The following is an 18,327-nucleotide window of genomic DNA, read 5'->3' on the forward strand; positions in this document are numbered from 1 at the left end:
ATTTTATACCCCAATACAGGAAGTAATACCAACTTATTTGCATTCTTCTGTAGGCCCTAGCATGCCTGGGTTTACATATTCTGTCCCGCCCCTGCCGACACCTGGGCTGATAGGAAGGCCAAGCTGATAACATATCCATCCGCCATCTTGGGGAAACATGTTCCCAAGGCGTGGCTCTGCCTGCACCCTGAGTTCAGCTGACGATAATTAAGGAAAATTGCCCGTGTGCCTTCCCAGGCGGCCTTCTACATGATACAACTGATCCAGGGTGAATCTCCACAACAGGCAGAGAACGCATACAACTCAACACCAAACAAACAAAAACAATCCAACAAAAAGTGGGCAAGGGCCAGAAGGGACTCTGCTCGGAAGAGGGCATGCAGGTGGCCCGGAGACGTATGAAAACACGCTCAGTGCCACGCATGACCAGAGACGCAGGTGAACGCCACAACGAGCTGTGCCCCTCACCCCGTCAGCAGGGCCGCCATCAGCAAGTCCACACACAGCAGTGCAGGCGGGGGTGGAGGACGGGGAGCCCTGTTGCAGGGCGGTGGCGGGAATGCAGATGGGCAAGGCCTCGGTGGGAAGCAGGATGGCATTTCCTCAAAGAATTAAAAAACGGAGCTCCCGTCTGACCCCCGTCACCTCCCCTCCGGAGAGGCCCTCCCTCCCAAGTCCACTGGGGTCGGCGTTCCCTGACCACCTGTCTGTAGGAAGCCCTCGTGTCCTGAGAGGTGTGTGAGAATCCCTCGGCAGAAAACGGCACGTTCAAAACGCCAGGGGGAGAAGGAACCTTCCGGAACTCAGCTACACCGACCCCACCCAAGCCACGGAGACGGCGGAGCACAGGTGACCCACGCAAAGTGTTTCCCACTCTGCTCGGCTGCAGGAGCACCGGGCGCACCTGCCGGGCAGACATGCTGGGGGGGGGGCGGGGGGGGTATTAGGGGTAAAGTGTGAACCCCAGAGCATGTGGCTCAGGGGCTGTCACTGTCACCAGGACACAAAGCCTGGGCATCAGAAGTGCAGCCGCTTGTCCTGGTTCCTTCCTAAAACCCAGAGCGGCATCTCCAACGCTGATCCCCTCATCTTCGCATCACACCTTTAGATTTGTCTTAAAAAATAAAATTAAATTAAAAAAAGCCCGGCCTGGCCAGCATGGCTCAGTGGTTGAGCATCTACCCATGAACCAGGAGGTCAGGGTGTAGGGCACATGCCTGGGTTGTGGGCTCAATCCCCTGTGTGGGGCGTGCAGGAGGCGCCCCATCAGTGATTCTCTCTTCTCACTGATGTTTCTCTCCCTCTCCCTCTCCCTTCTCTCTCTGAAATGAATTCTAAAATCTCTTTTAAAACATAAAAAGCCATCACAGGGCTTCCACTCCTCCTCTCCGGCAGAGGCCGTCACTCACTTGCTTCCAAATAAAGCAGCTGCCTGCTCCTGAACCCCCACCCCCACCCAACCCCTCACCCCTCACCCCCGCCCCGCCCCACCCCGCCCGGCACCGGAGACCAGGCTATTTACAGCCGCCGCTGTTCCCGTGGGGACAGCTGGCCGAGTCCACCTGTCGCTGCCAGAGGTCGCCTGCCTCTCCTGCTCTAACGTCTGACCTCCCGCAGTGTGACCCCCCAGAAGCTGGCTGTGTGACTGGAAATCTACGGCCAAGTCAGTGACAGAGGTTTCCCGGGCGATCCCCCTGCGCCAGGCGGGGTGCTGGGTCCCGGAGACACGGCAGGCACAGAGCTCGGTCACGTGACCTGCTCCAGACCATCCCCAGGCCCCACCCCACCGACCTGCCCACCTCAGGGCCACCCCTGCCCGCCGGGCCCGGGGGTGCAGGTGCAGAGGCCGGAGTATATGCAGAGCTGATGGCCGTCTGGCCGCAGGTGAGGACCAAGGCGGCCGCCGGCAGGGGTGAGACTCTGGGGTACATGTCAGAACGGACGTCGGGGTCAGCAGGGAAGGCACAGGTCGGCCTCCACAGCAGGGTCTCCGCCTGCAGCCTTGTGCGCGTGGACACGGCTGGAATCCAAGCTGAGGGGAGCGGGCTGGCCTCCGGCCCGCTGGCTCCGGGAGGGCGCTGCTCGCACCTTTCCGGACAGGTCTCCCCAGGCGCCCGCCATCTCGGGAACAGGACAGTCCGGGCCCACGGGCACGCCCAATCACGGCACCAGGAGCCCCGGGTTTAAGAACCTCAAAAAGCCACCGGCCACGGCGATGCGAACAGTGTCCTGGACACAAACCCGCCTGCTCCTCGCAGCCAGGGAGCTCCCTGCCCCCGCTGCCCTGCTGTCTCCGGAGGGACGCGCCGGAGGGAGACGGGAGCGCAGTCATGCGGCCCCACGTGGTGTGTCCCCCCCCCCCCCGGCTCGGCTCCCAGCCCGGCCCACGCGTGGCACACGGGCCAGGAAAGCACCTGAGAAACCCAGAGGCCGCGTGCACGTGAGCAGGACTCGAGCACCCGGGTGCTGCCTGCTGGCCGACACTGTGCCCCCTGAACGCACCAGCTTCCGTGGGCCCCGCACAGCACCGCGGGCCAGGGTCCACGCGCCCGCCTGGGCTGCCCACGCACGGAGCCCCCGTGTCCATGCACCGGAGAGGCATCCGATGTCAACCACTCCTGCAAAGTGCTCCTCTGTGCAAACGTGGCGACCAGAGCCCACGCACGGAGGGCGAGCGGCCCGCCCCTCGGCAGGCAGCCAGGCGGCGAGGCCCCCGCTGCGTCCACGCACAAGCCTGGTCCGCGGCGAGGAAAGCGGGAAGGCGGCAGGCGGACGGCGTGACATCCCGAACACAGGCCGCCTGTGTGTGTGTCCCCGACAGCCAGCCCCTACAACCAACCGGCGGCGAAGACCGACACGGAAGAAGAACACGGAAACGCCGAGCTGCGAGCCCGGGGACGGGAACCACGCCGCGCTGACACAGCTGTCCCCGGGGCCGGCGGGAACGGCCCCCCGTGCACCCGGGGCCACGCAGCGCGCCCAGGGCTTCCAGGCAGGGCTCCCCGCGCCACAGAGCCCGCGCACGGCCACGAGCGAAGACCACGCGGTGAGCCCAGCACTCGCGACGGGGTCCTCGGCAAGTCACGCACACGGGACCTGCCCCGCACAGCCGATGCCCGTCCCGCACGGCCGGACGCGGTGCCCGCGCACACCCACTGTCAGGCCCGCGGCCCAGGAGCGGACGCTGCGGCATCAGCCGGGCCCTCGCTGGCCTGGCCGCGCCCACCTACCTCCACGATGCGGTCGTGGATCTGCAGGCCCCCGTCCTTGGCCGCCGGCCCGCTGTCCACGATCCTGGACACGAAGATGCCTTCGCTGGACGAGCCGTCCTGGTGGTCCTGGGAGGGAAACACACACAGGTGAGCGCAGGCGCCGGGGGGAGCAAGGCAGTGAACACCCCAGAAACAGCCCAACGGCAGTGCAGCGGAGGTCTGTTCCCCCGTTTCTGCTCTGAACGGGAAGGGGCACAGACGATGGTAAAACTATTCAAACCACTCCACAGGGTACAGAACAACCTCCAGCCCGTGTCTGCCCCTCTCCGCCCGTGTCTGTCCCTCTCCGCCCGTGTCTGCCCCTCTCCTCCCGTGTCTGTCCCTCTCCGCCCGTGTCTGCCCCTCTCCTCCTGTGTCTGCCCCTCTCCACGTGTCCGCCCCTCTCCAGGTGTCTGCCCCTCTCCACCGTGTCTGCCCCTCTCCTCCCGTGTCTGCCCCTCTCCGCCCGTGTCTGCCCCTCTCTGCCATGTCTGCCCCTCTCCACATTGCCACCGTCACTTTAAAAACCAGGCCGAGTTTCCCTCAGTCCCACAGTCGGCCTGACTCCCTCAGGGGCTGAACAGCACCCAACACGGAGACATAAGCCCTGCTCTAGGTGTGGCTGAGAAAGACAGGCTGTGCTGACATCTCCCTCCTGCATTTTTAAAATTGCTTTTTAATCCTCCGGAGGATATGTTTATTGAATTTTTAGAAATAGGAAGGGGGAGGGAGGGAGGAAGGGAGAGAGGGGGAGAGAGAGAGAGAGAGGGGGGGAGAGAGAGAGAGAGAGAGAGAGATCAGTGCAAGAGAGAAACATTGATCAGTTGCCTCCTGTGCACACCCACCCGGGGATGGAACCTGCATCCTGGGGATGTGCCCAGGCTGGGAATCGAACCCGAGACCTTTGGATGTACAGGACGTCACTCCAACCAGCTGAGCCACGCGGGCCGCGCCTTCCCCCTGCATTCTCAAACAGCTTTGCTGGCGTGGCTGTGGGGCAATCCCCAGCCAGGGAGCGTCGGGGCACATTTGACCACTTCTGCCCACGTACCCCCAGACAGTTTCAAGGATGGGCCCAGACAGGCGCCTCCCCCACCGTCACCCGCACAGAGCTCACGGTGATGCCGACCAGCTTTTAACGTACTTTACTGACGCTTTTACCCAACTTAGTGATTCTCAACAGCTTTCCCCTGTGGAATCCTCTCACGGTGACAGAGTGTTTTATTTCCGCTCTGGTTTGCGTCAGAAAAGCCATCACCCCCCCACTCCCCACCCTAACAATTTCTGAACCCCCACCCTCCTCACACCCCTGTAGGTCTCCCAGCGCCTAGACAGAAACTTTCCGGGGCAGGAGCGAGCCCCCTGCCCGCACGCCTTCCTTCCTCTTCTCAAAGCCCAAACGCCACCCCCACCCCCACGCTCAGAACACGCGCCCTCTCAGCCTGGGCACGGCCGTCTGCCCACGCGGTACCGCGGTGGGCTCTCCGAGCCTGGCACCGAGCGCCAGCGACGTGGAAACGGAACGCCCAGCACGTGTGGCTTCCAGACACAGCACCGAGAGGGCCCAGGCCCCTCCACACCCACGCCAAGTCCGGGTGGCGGAGACGCCCCGCCCGGACCCGCAGACCCTCCTCCCTGCCAGTCTGCACGCAAACTCGGAACGCCGCTGGTTAAACATAACGATGGCCCTCGCCGGCATGGCTCAGCCGTTGGGCACTGGCCCGCAGACCGAAGGGTCCCAGGTTCAACCCCTAGTCAGGGCACAGGCTCCATCCTAGTGTGGGGTGTGCAAGAGGCAGCTGATCAATGATTCTTTCTCATCATGGATGTGTCTCTCTCCCTCATTCACCCTCTCCCTTCCTCTCTGAAATCAATAAAAATTACACATTAAAAACAACAACAACAACAACAACAAAAAAAAACTATGAAAAGACCATATTTTCCTCCTGGAACAGCCATAAAGCCCTGCGTTCCCCCAGGGGAGGGGAGGGAGGACCCTGAAGGTGCTTCTGGCTCCTGTTCACGTGCCACGGCCTAAGCTCAGGGGATCCCCACACTGCCGGCCTCTCGGCCACATGGAGCTGTAACTGGGACTCACAGAGCCCCAAGTCACAGCCTCACACAAGCAGTGTCCCCCCAGCACCTACCCCCCCCGGGACAAGGCCGGTCTCTAACTGCCCCCTGGATCCTACCAGACTCTCCCGGAGGGAGGGGTCAGCAGGATGGTGGGTGCCAGGCCGGCCTGCTGTCCCAGACCTCCTGTCCTCGCCTCTCCCCGAACCCCGCATGGCCTGCCTGAGCTTCCACGGGCCCCCGCCTCCTGCAGCCGCCTCACCTAAGCCCTGGCCCTGTGGCTCCTGTCGCTGCCTACGTGCAACTCTCAGGTGTGCGTGAGGGTCTCTGAGGCAGCACAGGCCAGGCACCAGGCTGGCCGGGAGCTCCATGCCCAGCATGCAATGCACACTATGCGTACGCATTCCCACACGAAAAAACCTGGGACAGAGAGGTTAAGTAACTCACCCAAGGCCACACAGCTAAAAGGTAGCATAGGTCAGATTCAAACCCAGGATGGTTTGAATGCGCCACTGTTTGAGCCATGCACTCTGAGGGCAATACTGTCTCCCACTGAGAAACGTCACACACGCACGCACGCACGCGCGCGCACGGAAGACCAGCATTCCCAGGGGCGGGACATTCCACCAGAGACGCTGCGACGCCTCCGTGGACCACAAAGGATTTATGGACAAGCCCGAGCTCCCTCAGAGGTGATGTCAGCAGAGCGAGTGAAAGGGATCTGTGTTCGCTCTGCTCTAACGGCCGCGCATTTCTTGGCTGAAAAGAGGGAGATGGGATGGGGTTTGGCTCGGGCTCCTCTTGCTGAAAACGACATCCAACACGAGGCCCTGTTCTCTAGGAGCATCTGAATGTCCCAGCAAAGCCGGGAGGGAAGGGGCACGAGCAAACACCAGTTTAGGTTAAAGCAAGACCGTGTAGGCCCGGCTGGCGTGGCTCAGTGGTTGGGTGTTGACCTATGAACCAGGAAGTCACAGTTCGATTCTTGATCCAGGGTACATGCCCAGGTTGTGGGCTCGATCACCAATGGGGGATGTGCTGGAGGCAACCAGTCAAGGATTCTCTCTCATCATTGATATTTCTCTCTCTCCCTCTCCCTTCCTATTTGAAATCAATAAAAATATACTTTTTAAAAAAAGACCATGAGAACAGAAGTCAAAGAAAACAATCAAGTCCACCCCCGAGAGCTACATTTTTCTTTTAAAAAGCGTCTCCTGCTTGGCTCCTCCCCTAAGGCACTTAAAGCCGCTGTGGTCAAGGTGGAGGGACCTGGCTGGGTGGTGAGATGCCGGGAGGGCCTGACCACAGCCTGCGGTTCTGAGGGGCGGAGGCGATGCTCCTCAGGATGAGAACTCACAAAGAACACAGATGGACAGCCTATTTCAGGGCTCCCTGTGATGGACAGATAGACAGCCTACAACCGGGCCTCCATGATGGACAGATGGACAGCCTATTTCAGGGCTCCCTGTGATGGACAGATAGACAGCCTACAACCGGGCCTCCATGATGGACAGATGGACAGCCTATTTCAGGGCCCCCTGTGATGGACAGATAGACAGCCTACAACCGGGCCTCCATGATGGACAGATGGACAGCCTACTTCAGGGCCCCCTGTGATGGGCAGATGTGCTGCGTCAGCTCTTCTGTCTGCACCGTTTTCCCAACAGCACTTGCTCGCCGCGTGTCTGTGTCACACGTGGTAACTCTCTCAGCATTCCTAACATCTTCATTCTCATTACGTGCGTCACCTGATCTGAGGTGAGTCACCTCTGACGCTTCTATTGTAATTGTTTGGGCTCCACACGCCAGATCCATGAGAGACGGCCAACTTATTGGGTAAATGTTGTGTGTATTCTGACAGCCCCAAGTGGGGAGAAGACATAACCCGGAAAGGAGACGTCAGTGCCGGTGTCAAAGCCCCGAGGACAGGCCGACTCCCCTGTGAGGGGCTCATGCAGCTGTGGCTTCAAGTTCAAACCAATGCTCAATCCGAAGTCCTAGGAAGCATGTTTCCCTCTCTCCTCCCTTCCTTCCATTCTCTCTGGGAAAAATACCCTCCGGTAAGGAAGGAAGGAGGGAGAGGAGGAGGAGAAGGAGGAGAAGGAGAAACAAGAGAGAGAGAGAGAGAGAGAGAGAGAGAGAGAGAGGAGAGAGAGAGAGAGAGAGAGAGAGACAGAGACAGAGAGAAAATTATGCTAAATCTGCCTGTGTTCTATAAATGCAACAACCCAGCTGGGAGACGGCACCTCTGTGCACAGCACGGTTTATAAATAAACGAGGAAACGCCAGCAAAGGAGGGAGTGATGACTCCATCCGGGTGACCCCACCTGGAGCTGACACGCTGACCACGGCTTTGCCTCCTCCCGGAGCCCAGGACAGACACACCTGGCAGTTACCCTGACGGATGTGAACTTGGCCCCTTCTCTCCAGACAAGGGGCTGGACCAGGCCGTGGGGAAGGGCAGACACTCACAAACCCACAACAGGGCCCATTCCCGACGCTTGGCAATGACCCGGAGCGGAGCCCACACTCCAGTTCAGTGCCACCTGCACACACCCCACCACCTGGGCAGCTCGACTGCCCCACTCGCAGACGTCACCCCCAATCCGAGCAGCGTGGACAAGCCGCATAGTAGGAGACGACCAAACAGAGTCCCCGAGTGTGGGGAGGAGACATCAATAACGAAGTCTCCAACTACAGAAGTGAGCGAAGGGCACGACCGAGGTTCCGCCTTCCCTCCCCAGGCCCGCCCCTCCCCGGCCGCCCGGGGAAGGAGAACGGCTGAGGAAGGAGCACCTACCGCACACGGCCGGCCCCCGATGATGTTGAAGCCGAGGGAGCCTGCGTCGCGGTGCAGGACCAGGGTCAGGCTTTTGGTCTCTTCGCCCTGCAGGGAACAGAGGAGGTCACAGTTCATCACCAACTCAAGCAGGGGGCCGGGACTCGCCCCATCTACGTGGACTCAGGGCCACGCCGCTGACCATCACCCATGCTAAGCCTCTGGGGGAGCGTACGCAAGGGAACTGCTGGGCCACGCGGGCACCGTGCCCTGTGTTTAGAGTGCCAACACCTTGTGGCTCTGGGGTGACCGTGGGAGATACCAGGCGAGCACCTTCCAGCAGACCCGGGTCTGCAAGTGCGTCTTCCCATGGTACCCCTGGGTACTCGGGCTGTCAGCACGATTGTTTGCTCCCCACCCGAGGACCCCCATCATGAACGGTACCCACAGCCTGCCCGGCTGTCTGAGCACATGTGCAGCCGACCACAGTCCTCTCTGCTGGGGTGACGCGGGGGACACACAGGGAAAGTCAGGAGGTGGAGCAGCAACCTGTGAACCAGGAGGTCACGGTTCGATTCCCGGTCAGGGCACACGCCCAGGTTGTGGGCTTGATCCCCAGTCGGGGGTGTGCACGGGGCAGTTGATCAACGATTCTCTCTCATCATTGATGTTTCTCTCTCTCTCCCTCTCCCTTCCTCTCTGAAATCAATAAAAATATTAAAACAAAGCAAAACAAACAAACAAAAAACATCATATGCAAACCCGAGGGAAATCGTGATCTACGGAAAGGGCGGGCGTTGTCACAGGTGTCACCGCGACCACAGGAGGTGCAGCGCGGAGTGGATGACAGCATAAGGCGGGCGGGTCAACACGATGCCTCACAACACACATGCAGAGTCGCCAGGCGGGACTCATGGCCATGGGCATCTGCCCCGGGGACGGAGAAGCCAGGGCTGCGGAGCAAACGATCACGGAACAGACCAATGAACACGCACAGATGAACCCACGTGTGAACTGTGACCGACAGGTGTGGCGTTACCCCAAGCTTGCCGACACGCACTGACGTGTTGCCGGTGTGCACAACATCACGTGTGTGTACCCGCTAGAAGCTCGCCATAGGCTTTGCTAGCTTTTTCTGTTCCAACACGGGAATATTTATTTATTTATTATTATTATTATTGTTTTTAAAAAATATATTTTATTGTTTTTTTTACAGAGAGGAAGAGAGAGGGATAGAGAGTTAGAAACATCGATGAGAGAGAATCATCTATCAGCTGCCTCTTGCACACCCCCTACGGGGGATGTGCCCGCAACCAAGGTACGTGCCCTTGACCGGAATCCAACCTGGGACCTTTCAGTCCGCAGACCGACGCTCTACCCACTGAGCCAAACCGGTTTCAGCCCAACACAGGAATATTTAAATGCAGCGTTTTAAACTATGAAACACCTCGTCATAAACTCTGAGCGTGTTGTCTTACGTGCCTTACGTAACTCGTCGGTGTTGGAAACTGAGCGGTAATGCGGGAGACGCAGCAGAAAGGAGAATGCACAACCACATCACTGAGGACACCCGTTTCGAGGCTCTCGTTCCCGAAGGCACGTGTCAGCCCCGGGAGCCAGAACCCAGGGGAGCAGGGAGCTGCCCCCGAGAGCCTGGGGTCCAGCCGCATCGCTGTCTCCTTGTGGGGAGGGGCAGGGGGCTCTAGCAGCTCCTCAGCGCCCCAGCGTCCAGCCGGGACCCCGCCCAGGGGCAGTCGGGCCCCCAGAACCCTGTGGGGTCGGTCTCATTGGACGGTCACATCATGTCTGCCCGGAAGTGCCAGTGGAAACGGAAACTTGGCATGCCCGGCCTCATGGTGATTCTCTAAGAAGATGACACCTGGAGCAGGGGTGGGGAATGCCCAGTTCGAGGGCCACAGAAGGCCGGCGAAGTCACGTGGGTGAGTGAACTAAACGTCTGACCGAACAGAGCAGGCTGCTCTTTTTTCTTAAGTGGAATTTTGTCTGGGCCGGGAATGAAGTTATAAATATCCCAACGGCCCCTGCACTAGATCAATATTAAGACTGCCCAGACAGATCGCAGCCTGCCCAGCTTCCAACTCACGGTCTTAACTGGGTAAGGACGGTGGGGGAACACAAGTCCCAGGGAACGAGCGGGAAAAAATCAAGTGTCCTTCGTCAGAAGACACCCCGTGGCGGCTGTTTATTGTTACAGAAGGCAAACTGCCTTCTACGGGCAACGTCCCTCTCCTGCGTCACTGCCCTCCCCAAGCCCAGCTGGGACGCCTGGACGCTCGCCACCTCGGAGGGCGTGGCAGTCCCCCGGGTCCCCCGCGCCTGTCAGAGCAGACTCTGCCCTCCCCACCGTGGTCCCCGCGGTCGGCGGGCAGGCCGAGGGCTGTCATTGACTGACCGCCGGCCTGGGCATCTGGGGGACGCGACACCTCGGTCTCGGATTAAGCGAAGCTGGGACAGCTGGGACAGGGCTCCGTCTGCGGCCCGCGGACGAGAAAGCGCAAAAATGTGCAGGGCGGGGGCGGGGGACGGGGAGCAGCGTTGGTGCCAGACATTCCATCCGAAGAAGGCGGGGTCTCACTCCCTACACAGACGTCTGTGTGTCCCGTCCTTCAAGCCGATCCTAGTGGTCAGCGGCATGGACCCGCCCCCACCCGCCACGCGCCTCCCTTCCAGGGAAAAAGAATTCTCGGAGGAAGGACAGAGAGGAAGCGCTCAGGCCTGAGGGTGAGTCACTAGGATGATGCGCAGAAGTGAATTCTAAGAGCCCCGGCCTGTGTGGCTCAGTGGGTAGTGTGACGGGCCCAAGGACCGAAGGGTCCCCGGTTCTATTCCCGTCAAAGGGTATGTACCTGGGTTGCAGGTCCCCCGGTCCTGGTCAAGGTGTTAGTGGTCGGCAATCAATTGATGTGTCTCTCACATTGGTGTTTCTCTCCCTCTCCCTTCCACTCTCTCTAAAAACCAATGGAAAAATATCCTAGGTGAGGATGAACAAAAACAAAACCGAACAACACAAAACTGCAAAATGGTTGAGAGTCAGAGGAACTGTTATCGACGCCTGCCTTTGGGGAAGGGGGGTGGGGGTGGGGGGCAGAGTAGAGTTCACCTGATGCAATAAGCGGGTTCTTACATGACCTGGGGAGCCGCAAGGGCCCCGAGAGGGGCACCGGGGGCCAGAGGAGCTGCTGGGAGGGGGAGGCCTGGCTGAGGCGGTGGCTGGGGCCCGAGAGAGAAACCAACCAGTGCAGCTCTCGCCTCCCCATTCTTGGGGCTCGCCCTCCCACCCACTCTTGGGGCTCACTCTCCCACCCACTCTTGGGGCTCGCCCTCCCACCCACTCTTGGGGCTCGGCTGGCCCAGGGAGCAGTCCGGGCTCTGTTGCCTGGAGACTTGCTCTGTGAATGCCACAGGCAACATCTGGGCCCCCGGCTGAAGGCCCCCCGATGGCCCTCCCACTCAGAGCTTCCCGGCACCCAGGGTTCATCCAAGTTCCGGACCTTTGATTCTGGGAGAATTTACCCAAACACTCCAGAAAGAAAACAGAAAAGGCAAGAGGAATAATAAACGCGCCTAACAATGAATGACGTGCCAACCCTGGGGGAGGGGGCGAAGGGCTTATTTATAAACAAGGATCGCTTAAAGCCGCGCAGGGCGGCCAGAGGACAGCAAGGCCAGCCGGAACCCGAGTCCCTGGGCCCGGCCGGCCCGGCGCCTGCCTGGGACCAGCCTGGGCCTCGCCGGGGGGTGACTCCTGGCCCCTCTGGCCCTTTGTAGCCTGTAGGGCCCCGGTGAGCTCCGAGCTGTAAATATTTGCCCTGAGCTCGGGGAGGCCAGGCCAGCTGCTCCTGCTGCAGCTGACAGGCAGGCGGGGCCGGGGGGAGGGGGGCCCGGAGACTTGGGGCCTGGTGTGCACTGGGAGGAGGGGGCTGGGCCAGCGGGAGGGAAAGCAGAGGCAGGCCTGGGGCCCTGGGGGCAGGTATGTCTCCTCCTCGGAGCCGTATCGACAGGCAGGAGCCATATCGACAGGCAGTGGAGGGAGTCCCACCCCCCTGTTTGCAACCAGGAAACCCCAGTTCTCAGGGGGTGATTTCCCCGCCCCCTCCCCCAGCCAGAGAACACTGGACAATATCCGGAGACATTTTGGATTGTGGAAACGCGGGGGCTGGTGTGACTAGGATCTCGTGGGTGCAGGCAGGGATGCGGCCAGCTATCCATCCCACAACGGAGAATCATGGGCCACTGTGCCCGTGGGTGCCCAGGCGGAGCTGAGGGTTCCGGCTCTGTCCCCCCCCCCCCTCCCTCCCAGTTGCTGTCTGGCTCTGTGCAGCCCTGGGACCTCTCTGAGTCCGCCCGCTCCCCTCCGCGGACTGAGTAGATGATGCACAGAAAGCACGGCCCTGGTTGCTGGCACACCGTCCACCCTCAGCCAACCGCACCCGTGGCTTCAGCCAGCGGCCACACGGCAGGCGTCCGGGGTCCGGGCTGGAGACCCGGGCGCGTGTGGGTGCAGCACCCCACCGCCCACCTCACAGCTGGGACCCAGGCCCAGGGCCTCCCGTCCCCCGGCCTCCGTTCCTTCATCTATTGTACAAACGAGACAGACAGACGGGGAACAGCTGAGGCCCCTAGCAAAGCCGCCCTCAGACGGTGCGAGACGCCACCTCCCAGCAAGCACCAGGGAGGCTGGGGCCTTAAGATAACGGCAGGCACAGCTGGGCACTCACCCCCACCCCATCCACCCCCACCCCCATCACCCCCAGCGCCGGCTCCTCACACAGCTGCTCTCCCTGAGGGCTGACAGCACCCACTTCACAGTTAAGAGGCTCTGGAGCCACTGGGTCACATCACGAGGTCACCCAGCCGGTCAGCAATACATTCACAAGACCTGGCCCAGTCTCAGGGGCTACTTCATGCTCCGAGTCGCTTCCTTTAATCCCTTCCGGGATCCCGGGTGGAAGGCACAGAGGGTGCCCGGCTGAGTCCATCCCTGCCCGGGCGGCTCGCTCAAGGTCAGCAGCTGCTGCTGCCAGCACTCGGCGCCTGAGCCTGCCCCCACCACCCCCGAGGCGGCCTCTCTGGCCTCCTTCTTCCTCGCCCTGGACTGGCCCTGGACCCCGGGGGAAGCCTGGACCTCCCTCCCCCCACACACCAACATCTTCCTCCGGGTCACTGCGTGGGGACCACGGTTTTCCACCAAGACACCGGGTCTGAGCAGGGACACTAGAAGCGGGCCTGGCTCTCCCCAGGCTGCGGGTTCCCCTCTCTCTCTCTCTCTCTCTCTCTCTCTCTCTCTTTCCAGGCCCTGCAGCTGCCGGGGCCTATGCCACCCTGTGCGCTGGTCCCTCTGCAGGGACCCCAGTTCCCAAGCTTGGGTGGACTGGGCGCCCAGCTCCTGGCGATCCATCTGGCTGGCAGTCAGCGGGAAGAGGAGGGGCATGGATGCATCCCAGCGCCCAGGGGACTGGGAGGGGAGGTGTCTTGCGTCCTGGGCCTGGCCGGGGTCTGCTGGGCGGGCGGGGAGGCACCTACCTTGCCGCCAGCCGGCGCGGCCACGCAGCGGCTGAGCGAGTCGAGGCGCGCGCTGTACTCGGTGAACTTCTTCTGGTAGCGCAGGGCGGTCATCTGCAGCTCCAGCTGCGCCGCGGCCAGCTGCGCCGCCAGCGCCTTCTCCCGCTTGCCCGCGCGCAGCGCCTCCTTCTTGAGCGCCTTGTGCAGCGCGGCCAGCCGGGCCTGCAGCGCGCCGTTGTGCGCCCGCAGGGCCCGCGCGCAGCAGTGGCCGCCGGCGCGCAGCTCCCCGCGGGTCAGCGGCAGCCCGCAGCCCTCCTGGCAGCGGCCCACGGGCCTGGCGTCGCACGCGTCCCGCATGTGCGCCTCCAGGTCCCCGCGCGGCAGCACCTGGCCGCAGCCCGCGTGGCGGCAGCGCACGGGCGCGAAGTCGCAGCGCTCCAGGTGCGCGGGCAGCGCCTGCAGCTGCACCACCCGGCCGCAGCCCCGCGCCGCGTGCGCGCACTTGATGTCCAGCTTGAGGATGAGGTGCTTGAGCGGCAGGACGTGGTTGAGCTCCTTGGCGGACAGGCGGCCGCGGCAGCGCGCGGGGCAGCTGCCCTCCTGCACCACCCAGGGCAGCACGCAGCCCGCGCAGAAGACGTGGCCGCACGGCGTGGTCAGCGGGTCCTCCAGCACCTTCCCGCACAGCGCGCACTTGAGGTCCGGGTCCACGTCGCCGTCGAAGCGGTCCAGCTCGAAGCCCATGGTGGTGGCGGTGGTGGTGGTGGCGGGGCCCGGGCCGGGGTCGCCGCCGCCGGGGCGCGGCGCCCGCCCTGCGAGGAGCGAGGAGCGCAGACCCGGCCGCGCGCGCGCTCGCCCCGGACTGAGCCCAACTCGGCCGGCGTCTCGGAAAAGGCCCCGAGCTCCTCCAGCTCCTCCGCCGTATTTGCGCGAGCGCGAGCGCACGTACATCCAGCCCGGCCCGCCCGGCCCGCCCGCCAGCTGCTCCCGGGAGGCAGGCGGCGGGGAGGCCGGCGGCGGGGAGGCCAAGGGGGCGGGAGGCCGGCCTTGGGGCCGCTGAGAGGAGGCCGGGCCCCCAGGACGCAGCCGCGCCCTCCTCTCTGGGGGCTCGTCGCCCCTCTCTAGCAGTTTTTGCTTCTGCAGGCAAATTCCAGCCTAGAAAAGGCTCCCTGAGTCTGGATCCTTAGGCTGCTGTGGCTCCCTCGCCCGGATGGCCGAGCCCCTTCCGGGACCACCGCCACCCCCTCTGGGCAGTCCGGTCCCGCCCCTCCCCGCCCCCTCCCCGCCCCCTTCGCGCTTCTGGCTGCGCCGCTATGCGGGCACTTACGGCCGCTGCCGAATCCGTCCTGGACTGTGGGGAGCCTGGGCTCAGAGGCCGGCTCTGCGCCCGCATGGGCGGCTGGGTCCCCCCTGTCGCTTCCAGGCCGGGACAAGGCCAAGGTGTCCTGCAGGGCCGCGGGCCGCGGTGACTCCTAGGTGTTCACGCGGATTCGGATACTGACCCGGGGTCTGGAGAGCCCCCAGGTGCCTGGGCTCCCAGGGGGCCAGGGCAGCCCTGTTGCTGGTGCCATCCAGATGGGACGTGGCTGCCCAGGAATGTCATCAGGCCTTTCCCATCCTGACGGGGAGCCTCTGCGTGCGGAAGGAAGACCTGGGGGTTCCCAGCATCACCCATGGACGGGACACTCTCTCCCAGGGCTGAGAAGCCGCGGGTTTCTGAAGTTGGACCCCTGGGCTCAGGGCGGCTGTGGGCATGGGAGGCCGGATGGATGACAGCGTCCATTCGCCCATGGCTTTTGCTTCTCCTTCTCCCTCTGTGGCTGTTGCGACCTCTGACCTTCGCTACTTAACGGCTTCCTGGAGTGCAAGGATCGCCCTCGTGTCCAGAGGGGCTATTGCTGGAACTGACCTTCCAGAAGCAGCCACTGGGCAGTGACCTTTAACCGGGTTTTAAGGGGGGCGTCTGTTGCCCGTTTGAGGGCCTTCCATCCAGTTGCTTTAGTCGGTGCCCTTCTCTGGCGGGCATGGGGCGGACCGGATCGGCATTTGTCCCGGTGAACAGTGTCATTCCTGCAGGAGGCTGCTCAGGCCATGTCTCTGTGAACCGGCCAGAAGCAAGTTCATTCCACAGAGGTGTGTGGGCTCTCATTGTCCCGGGGTGGGCTCCTGTCAACAGGGTGGTAATCTCCAAACCAAACTGGTTCTGAGGCCCAGGCCCGGCTGGCAGACACCGTAAACGGGAGATTAGTGCTTGCTCTGGGCGTAGCTTCTCTGAGACCCGCACCCTGCTTCCCCCCTGCACCCTGGCCCGGCCAGGGGCTGATGAAATGCTGCAGCTGAGGCCAGGGGTGGGGTGGGTGGGGTGGGGGCCTTCCTCTTTAGGCAAAGGAGAGTCTGTGTGTGCCAGCCGCGCCTCCGGGTTAATTTTAGCATCAGGGAGAGAACCCCTGCCTGTCAGGCTGGTGGCCAGGCATGTGTTTCATGGCTGAAATGAACAGAGTGGGGACTCATGGGCAGGGCAGGACCTAATCTCAGGGGGCCTGCAGGGCACACGTGGTGAGGACTTTGAACGGATTGGGGGGTGCTTGTTTGGGGGGGATGCTGGATTGGGGGTGCTGGAGAGCAGGGCTGGGCTTCGGGTCGCCGAGGGCACAGTTGAGCAGGTCTGGGTCCTTCAGAGAGGGGCATGGTGTCCAGGTGCCCCCTCCTGTCGGACGAAGACCAGCTCCTTCTCTTGCTCCAGGTAAGCGCTGCTCTCGGACCTCTTCACGGGTGACGCCACGGCACTGCACGGGGAGACGAATCCCAGGGTGTCTGGGGAGCGCACCCGCACGTACACACAGCTCCCATCGCGAAGTCCCCTGCATTCTGAACAGCCGGCTCCCCCGGGACCTGCGGGGCCGCCGTGCTGCTAACGGGGACAGCTTTTCTCAGGCATTGCCGCCCTCCCTCACCCTGGGGATCAGCCCCACCCGGGACCCCCTGGGCTCTCCTGGCGGGGGGCTCCCCAGAGGTCTCCATGGTGGCACACACAGCCCTGCATCCCGCAGGCTCGCCACGCCCACCCAAAGAGCATCCTTCTCCCGGTAGTTCCAACGAAGGCCACGCACACTAATCGCCCTCCCAAACATCACCAGGACCCCTGCCTGGAAGCAGTCAGCTGGGAAGGGAAGTTGCACGTGAGAAGGCGATTCAATGCTCCTTTTAATAAAATTCATTCAAAATGACTTACGCACCCACAGATCCTCCTCTTTCCGCTAAATCCCAGGATGGACCAGTTCCTAAAACCAAATTCAACTTTCCAAGTCTCTAAGAAAGCGGCCACGTGGAGCACTGGCTCACAGAGGACACGCACCGAATGCAACTTACCCAAATCTTCCCGGACCCAGACACATTCTCCAGGCTCCTGAAACATCGGAGACCCCGGGTGATTCTTAAGAAGGAAAAAAATAAATAAACGAGGAAATGGATTTGAAGAGGGAAGACCTGTGACAACACGGAATCTCCCACCAAACACCAATGGCCGGCACTCCCAGATGTATAGGAAGGTTTGAAAAAAACAAAACAAACAAACAAACAAAAAACACCTAGCAGCTTCCAGTCATAAATGAAAAACAATCCCAGCACTAGTTCCATGAATAAATCGAACAGTTTTAATTCGGAAAGTCTGTTTTGTAATATTCAAGTTTCCCTTTACAGCATGCTTTTCCCCCCCCTTTCCTTTCCTTTCCTTTCCTTTCCTTTCCTTTCCTTTCCTTTCCTTTCCTTTCCTTTCCTTTCCTTTCCTTTCCTTTCCTTTCCTTTCCTTTCCTTTCCTTTCCTTTCCTTTCCTTTCCTTTCCTTTCCTTTCCTTTCCTTTCCTTTCCTTTCCTTCTTTCTTTCTTTTTTTTTTTTTTTTAATAAGTAAGCTCTTTAAAGTCCTTGCAGCTCAGGCCTATGATCTAGGAACTCGTTAATTTTAATTTTTCTCCTGGCACCTCCACCACTCTCATTTTCTCTGTAAAATTATGATAATAACAACCCGCGCTCACCTAACATACGGTAATCATTGCTAATTGACTAATTTTTATGTGTAGAAACCCCCGGAGACTTCACACAGGTGCTCTGAGGTGTCATTTCGGGCGGGTGGGGCGGGCCCGGCGGTTTGCCGTGTGGGTGGGGCCCGCCGAGGCCGCCCTCCGTGGGCGGAACGGGATAGACTGCTTCCCTGTGTCACCGGGCTGGCTGGTGTGACCAGCACGCCCTGAGCGTGGCATCCGTGTCTTGTCCACGTGGGCCTCAGTAGCCAGAGGTGAGCTCGGGCTCCTCCGAAGACCTCTGCAGCTCAGTGTGGCTTCAGGCAGCAACACACACACACACACACACACTCCTCTGAGCTCAAACCTGGGGTTTCCCCAGTGCCCCTCCCTCTGGCGTCTAACACACAATTATTTTCACTTAAGTACCATTTGACGGTCTTAAAAGAAGAGCCCTGCCCATTCTTTTATTTTCTTCCCTTTTTGTCATTTTTAAAACCAAAGAGAATCATTTTGTCTTCTGGGAGGGCTTTAGGCAAAGCATTTTTTTTTTTTTTAATAAATGATATATCCTATATAATAAAAGCCCAGCTACTGAAACCGTGGACCAACCAGAACAAACAGAGACCAGAACACCATGGCCCCTTGCCCCTGCTGGCCCCGCCTCCGAGGGAGCAATTAGGGG

The 18,327-nt window shown here is 61.1% G+C and overlaps 1 protein-coding gene and 1 long non-coding RNA gene across 3 annotated transcripts in view; one reads left to right on the forward strand and one right to left on the reverse strand.

Annotated features, from left to right (window-relative positions):
- Window positions 1-14,598, reverse strand: part of PDZRN3 (PDZ domain containing ring finger 3) — an 84,642-nt gene extending 70,044 nt beyond the window's left edge. Inside the window, exons 1-3 of one of the 2 annotated variants that reach the window (XM_045579503.1) lie at window positions 13,648-14,598; window positions 8,125-8,211; window positions 3,231-3,338 (exon numbers count right to left, since the gene is read on the reverse strand). In XM_045579503.1, the coding sequence (XP_045435459.1) occupies window positions 3,231-3,338; window positions 8,125-8,211; window positions 13,648-14,577 (1,125 nt within the window). In that variant the 5' untranslated portion in view covers window positions 14,578-14,598. The remainder of the gene's footprint in view (window positions 1-3,230; window positions 3,339-8,124; window positions 8,212-13,647) is intronic. The other variant, XM_036432092.2, reaches the window with a different exon arrangement.
- A 115-nt stretch (window positions 14,599-14,713) lies between these two features.
- Window positions 14,714-17,291, forward strand: LOC123652078. The gene is made up of 2 exons (XR_006741175.1): window positions 14,714-15,759; window positions 16,370-17,291. It is a non-coding gene; the product is annotated as an uncharacterized LOC123652078 (long non-coding RNA).
- The last annotated feature ends 1,036 nt before the right edge of the window (window positions 17,292-18,327 follow it).

Source organism: Pipistrellus kuhlii, unplaced genomic scaffold (assembly GCF_014108245.1).
Source record: "Pipistrellus kuhlii isolate mPipKuh1 unplaced genomic scaffold, mPipKuh1.p scaffold_m20_p_11, whole genome shotgun sequence".
NCBI lineage: Eukaryota > Metazoa > Chordata > Mammalia > Chiroptera > Vespertilionidae > Pipistrellus > Pipistrellus kuhlii.